The sequence below is a fragment of the Euleptes europaea genome, chromosome 18 (genome assembly GCF_029931775.1).
Source record: "Euleptes europaea isolate rEulEur1 chromosome 18, rEulEur1.hap1, whole genome shotgun sequence".
Taxonomy (NCBI): Eukaryota; Metazoa; Chordata; class Lepidosauria; order Squamata; family Sphaerodactylidae; genus Euleptes; species Euleptes europaea.
Genome location: NC_079329.1, coordinates 34,536,918 through 34,551,936, shown reverse-complemented (window position 1 = coordinate 34,551,936; position 15,019 = coordinate 34,536,918). Strand labels below are relative to the sequence as shown.

General features: G+C 45.9%; 1 protein-coding gene across 1 annotated transcript in view; it reads left to right on the top strand.

Moving 5' to 3' along the window:
- The first annotated feature begins 477 nt into the window (after positions 1-477).
- The window catches only part of MYL4 (myosin light chain 4), a 28,882-nt gene continuing 14,340 nt past the window's right edge, over positions 478-15,019 (top strand). Inside the window, exons 1-2 of the mRNA XM_056863083.1 lie at positions 478-800; positions 9,110-9,137. Of these exons, the coding sequence (XP_056719061.1) occupies positions 690-800; positions 9,110-9,137 (139 nt within the window). The 5' untranslated portion in view covers positions 478-689. The remainder of the gene's footprint in view (positions 801-9,109; positions 9,138-15,019) is intronic.

Genomic DNA, 15,019 nt, shown 5'->3' with positions numbered 1-15,019 from the left:
GAATAAGATAGGTGGATTCTGTATGTGTCCTCCTGAGATCTTCAAAGGAAGGGCATGACCCCAATGTGACAACGATGATAATAAAATGAGGGGGAAAGCTATATAAGGTGATCAACCTGGATCATCAGCCAGGTTTTTTTTTAATATGCTTCTTCAGGTCAAAAGACTTGCAGTCAACTATTCCACTGGGAAAGTGTCAGCGAGCAAATCCAGAGCTCCAAAGGAATCTGCGGCATTTGCACTTGTAGGCTTGCCTATAAAAAGACACTTTGTCCCCCCTGGGTATTGGGGCCGGCAGGTTGAGCCGCAAAGCTGTTTCTGTTTTGCCTGTCAAATGGTTTGGGCAAAGCATCTGTAAAAGTCTTTTCAGGGGTCAAGTTCCGAACCCTTCCCAGCCCAGGTGCCCCTAGAAAAGCCTGCGCGACATCAGAAGAAATTGATGTCAGTGTCTCTGTCTCTGCGCTGATGACAAAGGACAATTGTTGAGCTGGGAGGGTGGAGGCTGCTTTTTTGGACAGCCTTCCTTTTATAGTAAACACCAGTTGCTGTCGTCCACCCCTCTGATGAGAGAGAGGGACCCACAGCTGAGTATATAAACCCTCGGAGCCTGCCTGGCTTTTTGTTCCTCTGCCTCACTGCCTTCCTGCTGCCAACCATCCCAGCTCGTTCGCAAGTGACAACCCAGCGTCATGGCCCCTAAAAAACCGGATCCCAAGAAAGAGGCTGCCAAGCCAGCCCCTGCCCCGGCTCCCGCTCCAGAACCACCCAAGGAACCCGCCTTCGATCCCAAGAGCGTCACAGTAAGTAAGCCAGCTGGTGGTACCTGATCACATTCTTGGCGATAGGAGGGCACAGCAGTGATCCGATTCGCCCCGCCACAGACTTATCAGAAGGCCTAGGACAATGCCCTGCCACTCAGCATCATTTTCCCAGGCTCACTAATCCTAAATGGCAGAGGGATGATTTCCCATTTTAAGGTGAATCTGTCCCTCAGCCACTTCCAAAGCTGGACCAATAAGACTCCGGCTTTTTCCTCCCACCTAGAGCACTACAAAATGTATGCTTCTGAATTTCTTCCAAAAGAATGTTATTCAGCAATTGAGGTAAACTTTGCAAAAGCTCAGCCCGCTGAGTTGGACAATACTTGGTGAGTCTGTTCATCTTTAAGCTACTGGTAATTTAATGCCTTTTTTACTAAGTGATAGGGACCCCAAGGCTACATTGTCAGTGGCAAGATTTGTTTCAGTCCTTATAGCCCTCCAACACTAGATATATGCTGCTCAAGATCAATTGATCAAGGAGCTTCGAAGGGATAAAAGGAAAAGGAAAAAGGTAATTTAAACATCCCCTGGGAAAGAGGAGCCGCTGCTTTTAAAGTTGATCTCCTGACACAACCTTGACTCCTCTGCAATTGCTAAACCTGAGGAGCTAGTTAGAAGCAATCGCTCCGTCCAAGACCTTTGCTCTATTAACCAGCAAGCGAATCAAGATCTCACCTGCTGGTAAGGTTGCTACATCCAGGCTGGGAAACTCCTGGAGATTTGGAGATGGAGCCTGGGGAGGACAGAGACCTCAGTGGAGTACAATGCCATAGAGTCCACCCTTCAAAGCAGCCATTTTCTCCAGGGGAACTGGTGTCTGTAGTCTGGAGATGAGCTGTAATTCCAGGGGATTCCTCCAGGTCCCACCTGGAGGTTGGCAGGCTATTAAGAATGGAGTTTACAAACAGAACAGAATAATGAGGAGTTGAATCCACTGTTCAGCCTCAGAAAAAAAGGCAACATTAAGCCTCTTAATTCTTTTATCCTATTTATAGAAAATGACCTGGATGGATGGAAATATTCAAGCATCTTCCCCTGCTTCCTGGGGCAGGAGTTTCTACTAATTTTTAAGACTGCTTTAGGGATTATTCCTTTTCTGCACATAGGTAGTCGCCATGTAGGAACCTGTACATCAGTGTGTTTGTGAACTGTGTTTTTGATTCTGTTTTTGATTCTGTGTTTTGTACCCCAATCTGGAGAGTGACTCACATATTATGGTAAACCTGTATTTTTCTATGCAGTGCACTAAGAGAGATTCTGCACTATGGACAAAAAAAGATAAATCCCCCCACCCAGAACTCTGAAAATTCGGCAGATCCTTTTTTTTTTTAGCTGAGTATTGACTTTGTGCCAGCAGTGTGTGCTAGAGGCCGTACAAATATTTGAAAACCTCAGCCCAGAATGCTTACTGTCTCACACTAGAATGACAGGGTTGGATTGGGAGAACATCTGAACACCGAGAAAAGGGGCAGAGGTGGATCAGAGGGCCAAGGGAGATGAAGGAGAAGCTTTAGGGATCTCACCTGCGGAGCACAGACGCTCTTCCGCTTCTCCTCTCCCAGCCACCTGCTTAGTGATGCCTTATGCCGAACAGTGGCCCTCTTGAACTCAGACCCCTCCAGACCCCCGACTTGCACAAAGCTTCTCCTTCATCTGAGAAGAGGGAGGGAGAGACTTAGGGGTAAAGCTGCCAACCTCCAGGTGAGGCCTGGAGATCTCCTGGAATTACAATTGATCTCCAGACTACAGAGATCAGTTTGCCTGAGGAAAATTGCTGCTTTGGAGGAGGGACTCTATGGTATTACACCCCACTGAGGTCCCTGCTCTCCCCAAACTCCACCCTCCCCAATAGGGTTACCAGCCTCCAAGTGGGACCTGGAGATATCCCAGAATTACAAATGATATCCAGACTACAGAGATCAGTTCCCCTCAGGAAAATGGCAGCTCTGGAGGGTGGCATTTATGGCATTACACCCCTCTGAGCATTCTCACTTCCTCAAACCCTGCCCTCCCCAGGCTCCATCCCCAAATCTCCAGGAATTTCCCAATTCAGAGTTGGCAACCCTACTATGGGGGAGATATTAAACTGGAGAGAGTAGCCAATAGGTCCAGTTTATTTCTATATGACATCATTTTGAAAAGTATTGGTCCAAAGTTTTTGTTACTGGTATTGAGGGTTCCCTTCTTTCTTTTATATGTTTTTACATCCAAATACACACACATAATATATGTTTACATAATTCATATTATATTCACATAATTTTATATGTATGTTACTCATCTAATGTATAATGCTGATTTTCCAATGCACAAACAATGAAAAATGCTTAAATCGTATGGTAAAAATCCAAGGTGGGGAAAGAGAAAATGGCACGAGTCGTTTTGGCTTGTTTCGTACGAGGGAGAAGCAAAATTGAAACTGGGATATTTGAATCAGGCCTGAACACTTGCAAAATCTGACAGCGCCCCTCCTAAAATTGTATTCTGTTGTTCCTCATCATATTATGTCTCGAATCAGGGCCAAGGAGGCAGGGAGCTTAGAAAGAGTAAGAATTTGAAGCTTGGAAGCAAATGATGAGAAGTAGGGGAGAGGGAGGGGGAAATGGGTAATGTGAGGGACGGATAGCAAAGGATCAGCAACAAATGCTGAACAGAGATGTTCCCTATGGACTGAGTGCAGGAACAGAAGGAGGTACCAGAATTCCAGGGGTTAAGAGAACAAGGGACCAAAGCATGAAGAAGAGTCCCAGAGAAGAAAAAACCTGGATGCAACGCTTAAAAAAAAAAAGCAAAGAGTGCTCGGAGAATGCAGGGGCATGAGGCGGAGTGGACTGGCCACTTAACTTACTGGAAAAATTCCCAGTGGGACGCTTCCATGGAGAGTTGCTGGCGGCCAGGAGAAAGCTGAGCTCCAGAAACTCTGCCAGCACCGCAGGGGCTGCTTGGCTCAGGTCCTTCCATGGATAATGATCAGCATCAGCTCCCCAGTTGCCTTCTCCTGCACTGGAGCCACTGGGTAAGGCAGGCACTGCTGGCGGGGTCTGGCCAGAGTGGCCCCTGCAGTGCTGGCTCATAGCAGCACAGCAGCTGGTCAGCTTAGCTTCTTCTGGGCCATTTAACCTTTCCAGTCCAGCCCTTGATATGGGAGGAGACAAAGGGTTGGAGCCAGACTGGAAGGATGCCAGTCACCAGGTGGGACCTGAGGATTCCCCAGAATTATAGCTCATCTCCAGACTAAAGAGATCAGTTCCCCTGGAGAAAACCGATGCTTTGGAAAGTGGACTCTATGGCATTGTACCCCTCTGGGGTCCCTGTCTCCCTCAGGCTCCATCCCCAAATTTTCAGGAGTTTCATAGAGTCACAGAATTGGAAGGGACCACCAGGGTCATCTAGTCCAACCCCCTGCACAATGCAGGAAATTCACAACTACCTCCCCCACACACCCCCGGTGACCCCCTACTCCATGCCCAGAAGATGGCCAAGATGCCGTCTCTCTCATCATCTGCCTAAGGTCATAGATTCGGCAGATTGCTGACAGATGGCCACCTAAACTCTTCTTAAAAACCTCCAGGGAAGGAGAGCTCACCACCTCCTGAGGAAGCCTGTTCCACTGAGGAACCGCTCTGTTAGAAAATTCTTCCTAATGTGTAGACGGAAACTCTTTTGATTTAATTTCATCCTGTTGGTTCTGGTCCGACCTTTTGGGGCAACAGAAAACAACTGGACAGCCCTTCAAGTACTTGAAGATGGTTATCATATCCCCTCTCAGTCTTCTCTTCAGGCTAAACATATGCAGCTCCTTCAACCTTTCCTCCCTGCCAGTGGCCGGGTGTGTGTGTGTATGACCTGGCAACCCTACCCCTTCCTGCCTGAGGCAGCCCCCTCATGTCATTTCTCAGGGTCCCCAATCCCTCAGGGGCAGCACTTTATGGAGATCAGTGGAGTGAAGTGGGTGGGGGGAAGAAAATTCCATTTTGCTCCTGGGAAATGTATTCAACCCAAAGACTTGGCCAGTGTTGCTTTCCCTCTCCTTCCCCAAGAGCCTTCATTCATTCTAGTCAATGCATCTCATCCCTTCCTTTAATTGCTGGTTCTCCTTCACCCACTCTGGACTTGCTCATGAGGCACGGGGCTAGGGTTGCCAACTTCCAGGTAGTAGCAGGTGATCTCCTGCTATTACAACTGATCTTCAGGCAACAGGGATCAATTCCCCTGGAGAAGATGGCAGCTTTGGCAATTGGACTCTATGGCACTGAAGTCCCTCACCTGCCCAAACCCCATCCTCCTCAGGCTCCACCCCAAAAATCTCCAGGTATTTCTCAACCCAAAGCTGGCAATCCTACACAGGGCTCCTTAACACCATTTCTGTTTTGGGGATGGGAGCTTTAAAGCCTCAGGGAAAGGAGCTGAGTGGCAAACACCACAATGGTCAATGGCAAAGGACCACAAATGATCAGACCTGTACTTTTTCTACATTGCCAAGAGCATTTCCTCCCTTCCTCCTCTTTGGCTCACATCTTGACAAGCCATCGGCAAGAGGGAAGTTAGCAGCCATTTCCAAACAGCTATGCTATATGCAGGTGGTGGACCTACATTTTGGGGATCCTGAAGCTTGAACTCTGGGGGCCCCTTTGCAACCAGCAACAATAGGGCAACATCCAACAAGGTCCAAAGGAGCCTTGCTGCCCTTACAAGGACCTCGAGGCCCAAATGGAGGGAAACAGGGTGGTGGGGTGGAGTCCTTGAAAATGGGCCATACAGTGAGCCACTTCCCACCAGCAACACGGTTTGGGTAACCGCTGTTATCTTCTTCAATGAGGTCGTTCTATGGCAGATTCTCTAATAGAGAGATAGAAGGTCATCAGAGGGGCTTGTTAGGATAAAGAGGTGAAAATCTGATTTTTGGTGTTAAAATGTACAAGCGAGACGAGTGCAGCCTGAATTGAGAATTCAGATGTCTTTTTATTTATTTATTTATTGTATTTATTTGGTGATTTATAGCCAGCCCTCCCCTACCTAAGGGCTGAGCTGATTAAGCCGTGCACCAATGAAGGATTCGAGGGTCCAGCTGCCAAAATGTAGGCTATGAATAGATTCTGGTGAGCTCAGCAAGCCCTTACAGCTGGGGGTTCGTGCGCAGTAAGCCCCTGGGAAAATTTTGAAATTTGACCAATTACAGGGACATTTTTAGGCCGTATGAAATGGGTATTAGAGCATATTCTAAGGTCAATATTAAGTTCTTCAGCCCAATTTCTTATGATTCTATCACTAAAATAGCCTTATTTTAATAACAAACACTTTAAAAAAACTCCATCAATTTTGTTGAAAAAATCACTCTTTAAAAATAAGTTGCTTCAGGGCCCCTCTGGGATTCGGAAGCTCCACATTTTTGCTAGGGATGCATAATTGATCATAACGTACTCCTGGAATTTCTTTGGGGCAAAAAGCCCCCATGAATAGAATTTTGAGAATTCGGACCAGTGTCTGCAGAGCGGCAAACCCAATGCAAACTTCCCAAGCATAAATGGCCTGTGTCACACAGTGGCCAACCGAGTCCTAGCAGCAGGGAGATGGAGGCCAATGCCTCTTCCTGTGGTTGCCCCCTCCCTCCAGCACTGGTATGCAGAGCATCACAAATTTGAACATGGAGTTCCATCTGGTAAGTGCAGCTAAAAACCACTGATAGATCTAGCCTCCGTGAATATCTCTAATCCTTTTTGAAATCCACCCAGGCTTGTGGTATGGAATTCCTGTGGTATGAAATTCCACAAGGTAACTACTTTATGTGCGATGTCTCCTAGAAGAAAAACCATGTAAAAGAAACATAAGTTTAAGAACAGATGTGACACCACCAGAAACATACTACTCATGCTTGTCAAAAGCAGGCTCTTGGAATTCCCTTTTGTACCACTAAAGACGGTGGTGGCGGAAAGGGAAAGATTGGCCTCCCCTGGGACTCATGTTCTGGAGCACTTGATATGTCCTGAATGGCACAGAAGATCCCCTCTCTGGCTTTGTAGCCAGACAACATGAAAAGGGTTCTTGAGACATTGAGGAAGATGTTGAGTAATCATCCAACGTTGAGTAATTATCTGGAGGCCTGTGTGTGTTTCCATAGGAGGGGGAGAGGCAATGAGGAGGTTTTGCTGGCTTTCACATCTCCACTTCGATGTACTTCCTGCGTCTTTTATGCATGGGAATTCTCGCTTGGGTCCGATGCTCCCTTGACCCACACTTTTCTGTTCTGAATTCTCAAAATCCTATGCATTTTGTTTGCCCTGAAGAAAGTTGTTTGCCCTGAAGAAAGTCCTGCACTGTCATTCCACTCTGGGGACTGTCATTCCAGTCCCAGAGCACAGATTCTGTACCCTGGGACCATTATTCCATTCTGGGGGCTGTCAGTCCAGTGCCAGAGTAGTCTATCTGGGCGAAGTGACCTTAATGGAAAATCTTTTTTGCATTTTCTTTGCAACTGTTTTTGTGCTGTAATGTATTTCAATGGATGAAGTGCAGCTAATTTGGTTCCTGATTATGCAAATACTCGCTTCCTCCCCTCCCCGCAGCTCGGCTGGAGGAGGAGGGGGAAACCCAATGGTTATCATATCCCCTCTCAGTCTTCTCCTCTTCAGGCTAAACATACCCAGCTCCTTCAACCTTTCCTCATAGGACTTGGTCTCCAGACCCCTCACCATCTTTGTTGCCTTCCTCTGGACACGGTCCAGCTTGTCTACATCTTTCTTAAATTGTGGTGCCCAAACCTGAACACAGGAGCAACGTACCAACCTCTAGCGACTAGCAAGCCAACAGTGGAGGCCAGCCACGTGCGGCCACTTTTAAGGCGGCGCTGCCGCTCTGTTTTAGCCTCCATAGTCTCTATGGTCGTACCAGAGAGACTATAGAGGCAAAATTATAGAGCATTGCCATTTTTTTCTCCCGATGGAAGTTTTCCAGCGGCGGGTAGAGGAAGCTAATAGCGTGTCGTGGTGCAGGCGAGGAGCGAGGGCTGTAAGCTGTAAGCGTAGTCTGGGGAACAGTCCAAGGTCATTCACAGTGAAGGCAGAGTCCGAGATATCAATACAGGCAAGGGAAGTCCAAGGTGTTAGTCAGAGCCAGTCCAAGAAGTCAGGATACCAGGAATCCAAAGGATAGCAGGGAAACAAGGCCGGTACACAAGGAGGTTGGTGACAAGTTGCTTGCACATCAGCCAAGCCTAACTGATGGCTTAAATCCCTTCCTCTGCTGCTGTAGCAGAGCCAGCTGATGCTGATGAGGCTGAGTTCACAGGTGGTGCTTCAGCTCTGCTCTTCCTCATCACTGCTACTGGGGAGGTTTCTCTGTAAAGCTTTCAGTCTAGCACTCTTCCGTCTCTGCTGCAATGGCCTTGGTGAGGCCTCTGGAGACACTGCATGTTGCAAGGTGTCAGGTCCAACTGGAGTCCTTGAGCTGGCAGGCTGTAGGCATGGTGAGTCATCTCCTGACTTTGGCTGATCCTCTATTCTGGCAGGCTGTAGGCCCTGTGGTTGTTCCTGTGGGACTTCTGCCTGAGGATGTCCCTCTGTTCTGGCTTCCATTTCCACTTCGTCAGAGGAGGTCTCTGCAGGCTGACTCATGACATAGCGGTAGTTTGCCTGCCATTACCGGGAACATGGCCTTTCCTTCTGCTAGAGACTGTATTTCAGTTTTGGTGAAGTTGCAAGGCATAAACTAGAATCTGAATGACAAGAATTAATCCCATACGGCCATGACGGCAGAGTAAGGATGACGCCGAAGGAAATATTTTAGCCAAGCCTTGGTTTACAGCAGGATTCCAGTGACTAAATAACCTTATGGCCAAAGCTGCAGGGCATTTGAAGGTGCTAGGGTTTCCAGCTCTGAGTTGGGAAATACCTAGAGATTTTGGGGGTGGGACCAAGGGACGGTGGGGTTTGGGGACGACAGGGACCTCAGCAGTGCACGATGCCATAAAGTCCATCCTCCAAAGCAGCCATTTTCTCCAGGGGAACTATCTCTGTAATATGGAGATCAACTTTAATACTTGGAGATCTCTAGACCTGACGCACCTGGAGGTTGGAACCCTAGTGCTAGCCCTTTTCTGCTTCTAGATAAATATTTGCATTATATAAATTGGTTTATTCATTGCTGTTAGATCACAAATTGCATCACATTTCATATAAAGGAAAAACGACATCTTGCAAGAGCTTACAATTCAAGGTACATGTTATGTTGGGGACTGGAACCCCCAACGTAGGAACAGCAAAGAATTAACCGCTGTCCTTTCCCCCCTGCAGATTGAATTCAGTGCTGACCAGATTGAAGGTAAGTAACAGCTAATTTTTTCAAAACCTTTTCATTGCCTGGTATCCATATATGTGTGACTTACCTCCACTGCTGGAGAAAGAACTCATTTCCTGTTTAATTATAACAAGATGCTTATTAACAAGTTAATAAGAAATCAGACACATGCAAGATGACTAATCACTACCAAGAAGTTTCCCCATGTGTTTCTTTTAATTTAAGGGTATTCCTGTTTCCGGTTCCCACCCAGCTCTTCACCATTAATGATGCTAGCAACAGACTGCCTCTGTGATATTATATCCAATTCTGAACCAGCCCAGGTTACCCAAATGGCCCAGGTGTGCATATACCCATTCCATTTATTTACTAGCTCCTTTGACCAAAGGTCTTGAGCTTAACCATAACAATATTACATAATACAACACCAAATAATCAATTTACAACACCCAACGTATACTTAAGGTTAAAACACAGTAGAAAACAATTACTAAACATAGCATCACCAATACCATAACAATATATTCCCCCTGAACCAGCCTCATTGAAATCACAAAATTTATTTCAACATTCAACTCGCAGCTTACATGCTTGTTTTGTTTTGACATTTGAGCGACATCACCTCCGCCAAAAATCTTGCAACAGAACTAGTGATATCAGGGTGAATATTTCCCATTATGTGGGATATCACCCAGGACTCCAAGGGAAGTTTGTATTTAGACAATATTGGGGTGATCCAACGCAACCAAGGAGCTGACCAGTGCTGACAAAACAATAAGAGATGGTGTAGAGCAGGGGTGGGGAACGTCAGGCCTGGGGGCCGTTTAAGGCCCGCAAAATCATTTGTCCTGGCCCTTCATGGGTCCTGGCAGATCTCTAGCTCAGAAGGATCTAAGACTGGTGATCTGCCCCCTCCCGCGGACAGGAATAGCCTCTATTCAAGGTAGATGTGAGTTTGTTTTGCTGAGAAAAGGAACCTTTTCCCCCCCTTGCAGAAGAGTCATTAGCTATGGAGCTGCTAGGACCGCCCAAGAAACTGTATTAACCCTTTCCCACCCGTGCCGTGGAGAAACGTATTGCCTCTGTACTAAAAGAGGGCTGGGGGCTGAAGTGGTTACAATGGAGGGGTTAAAGGGGGCAGGGCTAGAATGCGTGGGGGGGCAAGTTCTTAGCCAGCGTGTCCTCATTTCACCCCTGCAGTCAGAGGTAGCAGGAGCCAGCTGTCGAATCTGGCCCTGACCGTGCTGAGCAGGAGCAACTCCGGCATGTGGATGGACGGCTATGCCCAGCTGGTGCAAAACACAATCCTGTGCCACCAGGTGGGCGAGTACACCACCAGCTGGATATCTGCCTGCTTGCCCGTGAGGGGGGGGTCATCTGGGGCAGCTGCCTGCTTGGGGCTTGGTCAGCTAATTTTTAAGTTGATAATTTTGTATGGCCCGCGAATGATGTTATAAATATCCAAATGGCCCTTGGCGGAAAAAAGGTTTCCCACCCCTGGTGTAGAGTCCCATTATCTCCAGATTTACATTCACAAACTCGATCTGAGTAGGGAATTTTCGCAAAACGACCTAACATCTCTGCAGTTGGATAAGCATTTAGTCTAGTGAGCATAAAGGCACGTCTATGGCCTGGGATTGTCAGCAAGCTCACATAAGAGGGCACGGTCTCAGGTGGGGGAATCCCCAGTGCAAGGGTAGAACATGCGCGCCTAGCACGGAATGTAGTGCTAACACACTCAAGATTTCTCACCCTTGACCTTACTAATTTAAGGGCTTCAGAGAAGTTTAAGTTAAGAACTAATGGTGGAAGGTCAAGCAGTACCAGTTTACTATCTATATGTCTTCCCCACGTCCCTCTGTAATTATCTTCCTTTAATCTATGTAACAGGCCCCCTTGGATGTTAGGAGTTGAGTAGAAAACCTTCAGCCTTAATTTGAAGGCAGCAATCCAGGCCCTAGAGTCAAAAGTACACTGTGCGAGTTCCGTTCTAAGTGCCGTTCCCGCCACACACTTTGGAGAGCCTGTCAAACGCCGCAGAAAATGTATAAGTATATTGTCAACAGACTCCGTAACTTCATTAATCCAAATGGGAGCTCCAAATAGAAACTGAGGGATTATTTTGGCATTGAAAGCTGTAATAGCCATAGGAACATATTGGCCTCCCCTGGAATAAAAGAACCTTAACAAAGCGTTCGAATTAACTTTGGCAGTTTTATTTGCCAAGCTAAGATGAGGTCTCCAAGACAAATTTTGACTAAAAGTAACTCCCAAATATTTAAATTGGGACACCATCTCTAATTCACCCCCTCAACTTTCCATGGATTTCGTTTTACTTTGATCTTCTTAGAGAAAACCATTACTTTTGATTTACTATAGTTAACTGATAGACCCTCCTGGTTGCAATAATCAATAAACCTATTAATGGTCTTACAAAGGCCCACCTCAGATCTAGACAAAAGGACTGTATCATCCGCATAAAGCAAAATGGGAACCTCATGGCCAGCTAATATTGGTGCATGATAAGCTGTCTTTTGGATAAACGGAATCACATCATTAAAATAAAAATTAAACAGCATGGGGGCCAAAAGGCAACCTTGTTTCACCCCCTTTAAGAGGTGAATGCTATTAGTAAGTTGGCCTTCAGCTCCACAACGGACCTGAGCGGTAGGGTTCTCATAAAGCTTAAAAATCAACCAGAGTAATCTCTTATCTATGGTTGTGGTTTTTAATTTAGCCCACAGTCGGCCTCTAGGCACTGAATCAAAAGCTGCCCTTAAATCCATAAAGGCAACATACAAAGAGCCCCCTGAATATGAAGAATACTTATCTGCAAGATGATATAATATAAGACAATGTTCCAAAACAGAGGTGCCTTTCCTAAACCCAGCTTGTTCCGGATGTATTATTTCTTCGGTTTCTAGCCAATTCGATAATTTTGACTGCAAAAAGGCTGCATATACTTTACCTATTGATGAAAGCAAACTAATAGGACGATAGTTTTTAGGATCGTTTTTTGGTCCTTTTTTATAAAGCGGCACAATTATTGCATGTTTCCATGCTACGGGAATATCTCCTGTGTTATTTATTTGCGTGAAAAGTGAGGCCAAAATGTGGCCCCACCAAGACAGATTTACTTTCAAAAGGTCAACCGGAATTAAATCAGGACCTGGAACTTTACCTGACCGAAATTGTTTAATTAAGGCACTCACACATAAGGCACCAACTATCCATTTGGGGGGGTTCAACCAGTTCCTCATCCAAATCAAAACCAGGGACCGTTACAAAGTTAGAAGTAAAGTATTTTTCCCAGATCCCAGGAGTAATGCATGAAGGGATACTAGCCACTGTAGAGAGTCCTCTATTCACTAGATTCCAAAAAGTCTGTGTTTCATTATTATTTATTGCTGAGATGAGCAATTTCCAGCTTTTATATATATCCAGCCGTTTTTTAAACTTTATCAGGGACCTAAATGACCTCTTTAGCCATATAAGATCTAACAGATGTATTTTTGAGTTAGTATTTTTGTATAAGCGGTGAAGAGATCTTATTTTTTTAATACTTTCTCTACACTCACCATCAAACCAGCTATTTTTACGTTGGAATCCTCGGGACGATGATGGTTTTGAATAGATTGGTTTGAAAAGGTTTAAAATATTAGTTAACGATTCTATCATCTGCACCGTATCCCTCTGTTTAAAAAATTCAGTAAGGGCGGACCAACATTGATTTGAATGCATAATATTCACTACAATAGGAGTTAGCTCAGGTGACCATCTAATGGGCCTCAAGGAGATGTGCATATACCTTGACCAAAGGGGTATCCTCCCTGTAAGGGGTCAGAAGCCTATACACATCTGTGCTTAGGGCAAATATTATTGGAATTGTATTGTCTGATGTAAGCCTTGATGTAACATAACATCTCGTAAGGGTGTGCCGATTCTTATAATACATAGAGCAATGGTTTAACGTTAAGGATTTATTAAGAAAAAAGAACAATAGCAAAGGGAATTAGCAAATTGAACACAGAGTTTGGAACACGTGCGCGCACACATACAAACTAAAGAAAATGTTCTACAGACCCTAAATCCTACTATATCCTAACCTAAAGGTAAAGGTAGTCCCCTGTGCAAGCACCGGGTCATTCCTGACCCATGGGGTGGCGTCACATCCTGACGTTTACTAGGCAGACTTGGTTTACAGGATGGTTTGCCAGTGCCTTCCCCAGTCATCTACACTTTACCGACCTCAGAAGGATGGAAGGCTGAGTCAGCCTTGAGCCGGCTACCTGAAACTGACTCCCATCGGGATTGAACTCCCGTCGTGAGCAGAGCTTGTGACTGCAGTACTGCAGTTTACCACTCTGCGCCACAGGGCTCTTATCCTAACCTAAGCACGCATTATTAATATAAAAGGAGGGAGGTAGGGGAACAAGTCAGAGAAGCATTTGAGCGGGATCCAGCAAGTTTGGAGTCCAGTGAGGTCTTGGCCGATGAAAAGTGGAGGGGGGAGCCAGATAGGTGAAAAGCAGGATGGAAGAGCGGAGTGCCGTTACAAAGGATGTCTGTGTTGAGATGGCAGAGGTGATGCATACACACACACACTCCCCAAGATACTTTGTCACCCAGGATTTTGGAGCCAGGAGTGGGATTGCAGAGTTGGGGACCCAACAGCTGGAACACATCTGAGATTCTTGGGGCCAACGTTATACCCCAAAGGTGTAAGGATAGAAGGAGAAAAAGGATGCCTCTTGAACCAGATTGGGTGGGAGTGAAGCAGTGAAAAGATTCAAACCTGTTGGTTATCAGTAGGGGGAAGTTGAGGGTCTCGGTTACACCTTTGATGTAGTTTATGGCCCACCTGGAATAACAAGCTTAGTTATATGGTGCCCATTTGTTTGGGTTTTTTTCCCAGAGGAGACACAATGAGGGAAATAAATATATCAAGCAAAGGCTGATGGGTTCGTGTATCGATCTTATCCAATAAGGTGGATCCTGTTATTGTTTGAGGAAGGCTGAATATAATTAACTGAGGCCATTTGTGCCCGGCCATTTCCCTCACTGTCACCCCTCCTAAAACTTCGGGTCTTTGTTTAGATTATGCATGTAATTTCTGACTGTCAAAGGTCGCCTTGCTCTCCCTCTACGTTTCTCCGCATTTTGCCCGTGTTTTGAGGGACCTGTTTTATCTCAAATTTGAAAATGGCGATTGAAAAAGCCATGCATAAAAGACCAGAGACTGTAATTACCTTAGTGGGAAGGGGGGGTTGAGTTCGCATCTATCTTTTCCCTAGCATGGACTTGCACTGCATCATTTCCCTTCCTTTAGCTCCCAGATTAAAGGCAGGTATCCTAATTTACTATTTCCCACTTTGGTAGAGGCCAACTTTAGGAAATAAAATAAACAGAATGTATAACTTCTTTTGTGGCATCAGAGAAAGGATCCCAGCTATGTATTAATAGCTGATGTAAGACCCCTGTTCATGGGGTAATAACCACAGGGTGTGGATCCAAAAAAATCACACTGTGGGGCTAGGGACAGACGGGGTATTTTTCTACAAGCCTTTAAAAATATATTTGGGGTTAAAAAATAATAATCATAGAAGCAATGTCTGCTTCTTTAAGAAAAGCCAGCATGGCAGGGGTTAAGAGTGGTTGATTCTAATCTGGAGAACCGGGTTCAATTCCTCACTCCTCCACATGAGACCTTGCTGGGTGACCTTGGGCCAGTCACAGATCTCTCAGAATTCTCTCAGCCCCACCTACTTCACAAGGTTACTGTTGTGTGGCGGGGAGGGAAGGTGATTGTAATAGGATTGCCAGCCTCCAGGTACCAGCTGGAGATCTCCTGCTATCACAACTGATCTTCACCTGGAGAAAATGGCCACTTTGGCTATTGGACTCTA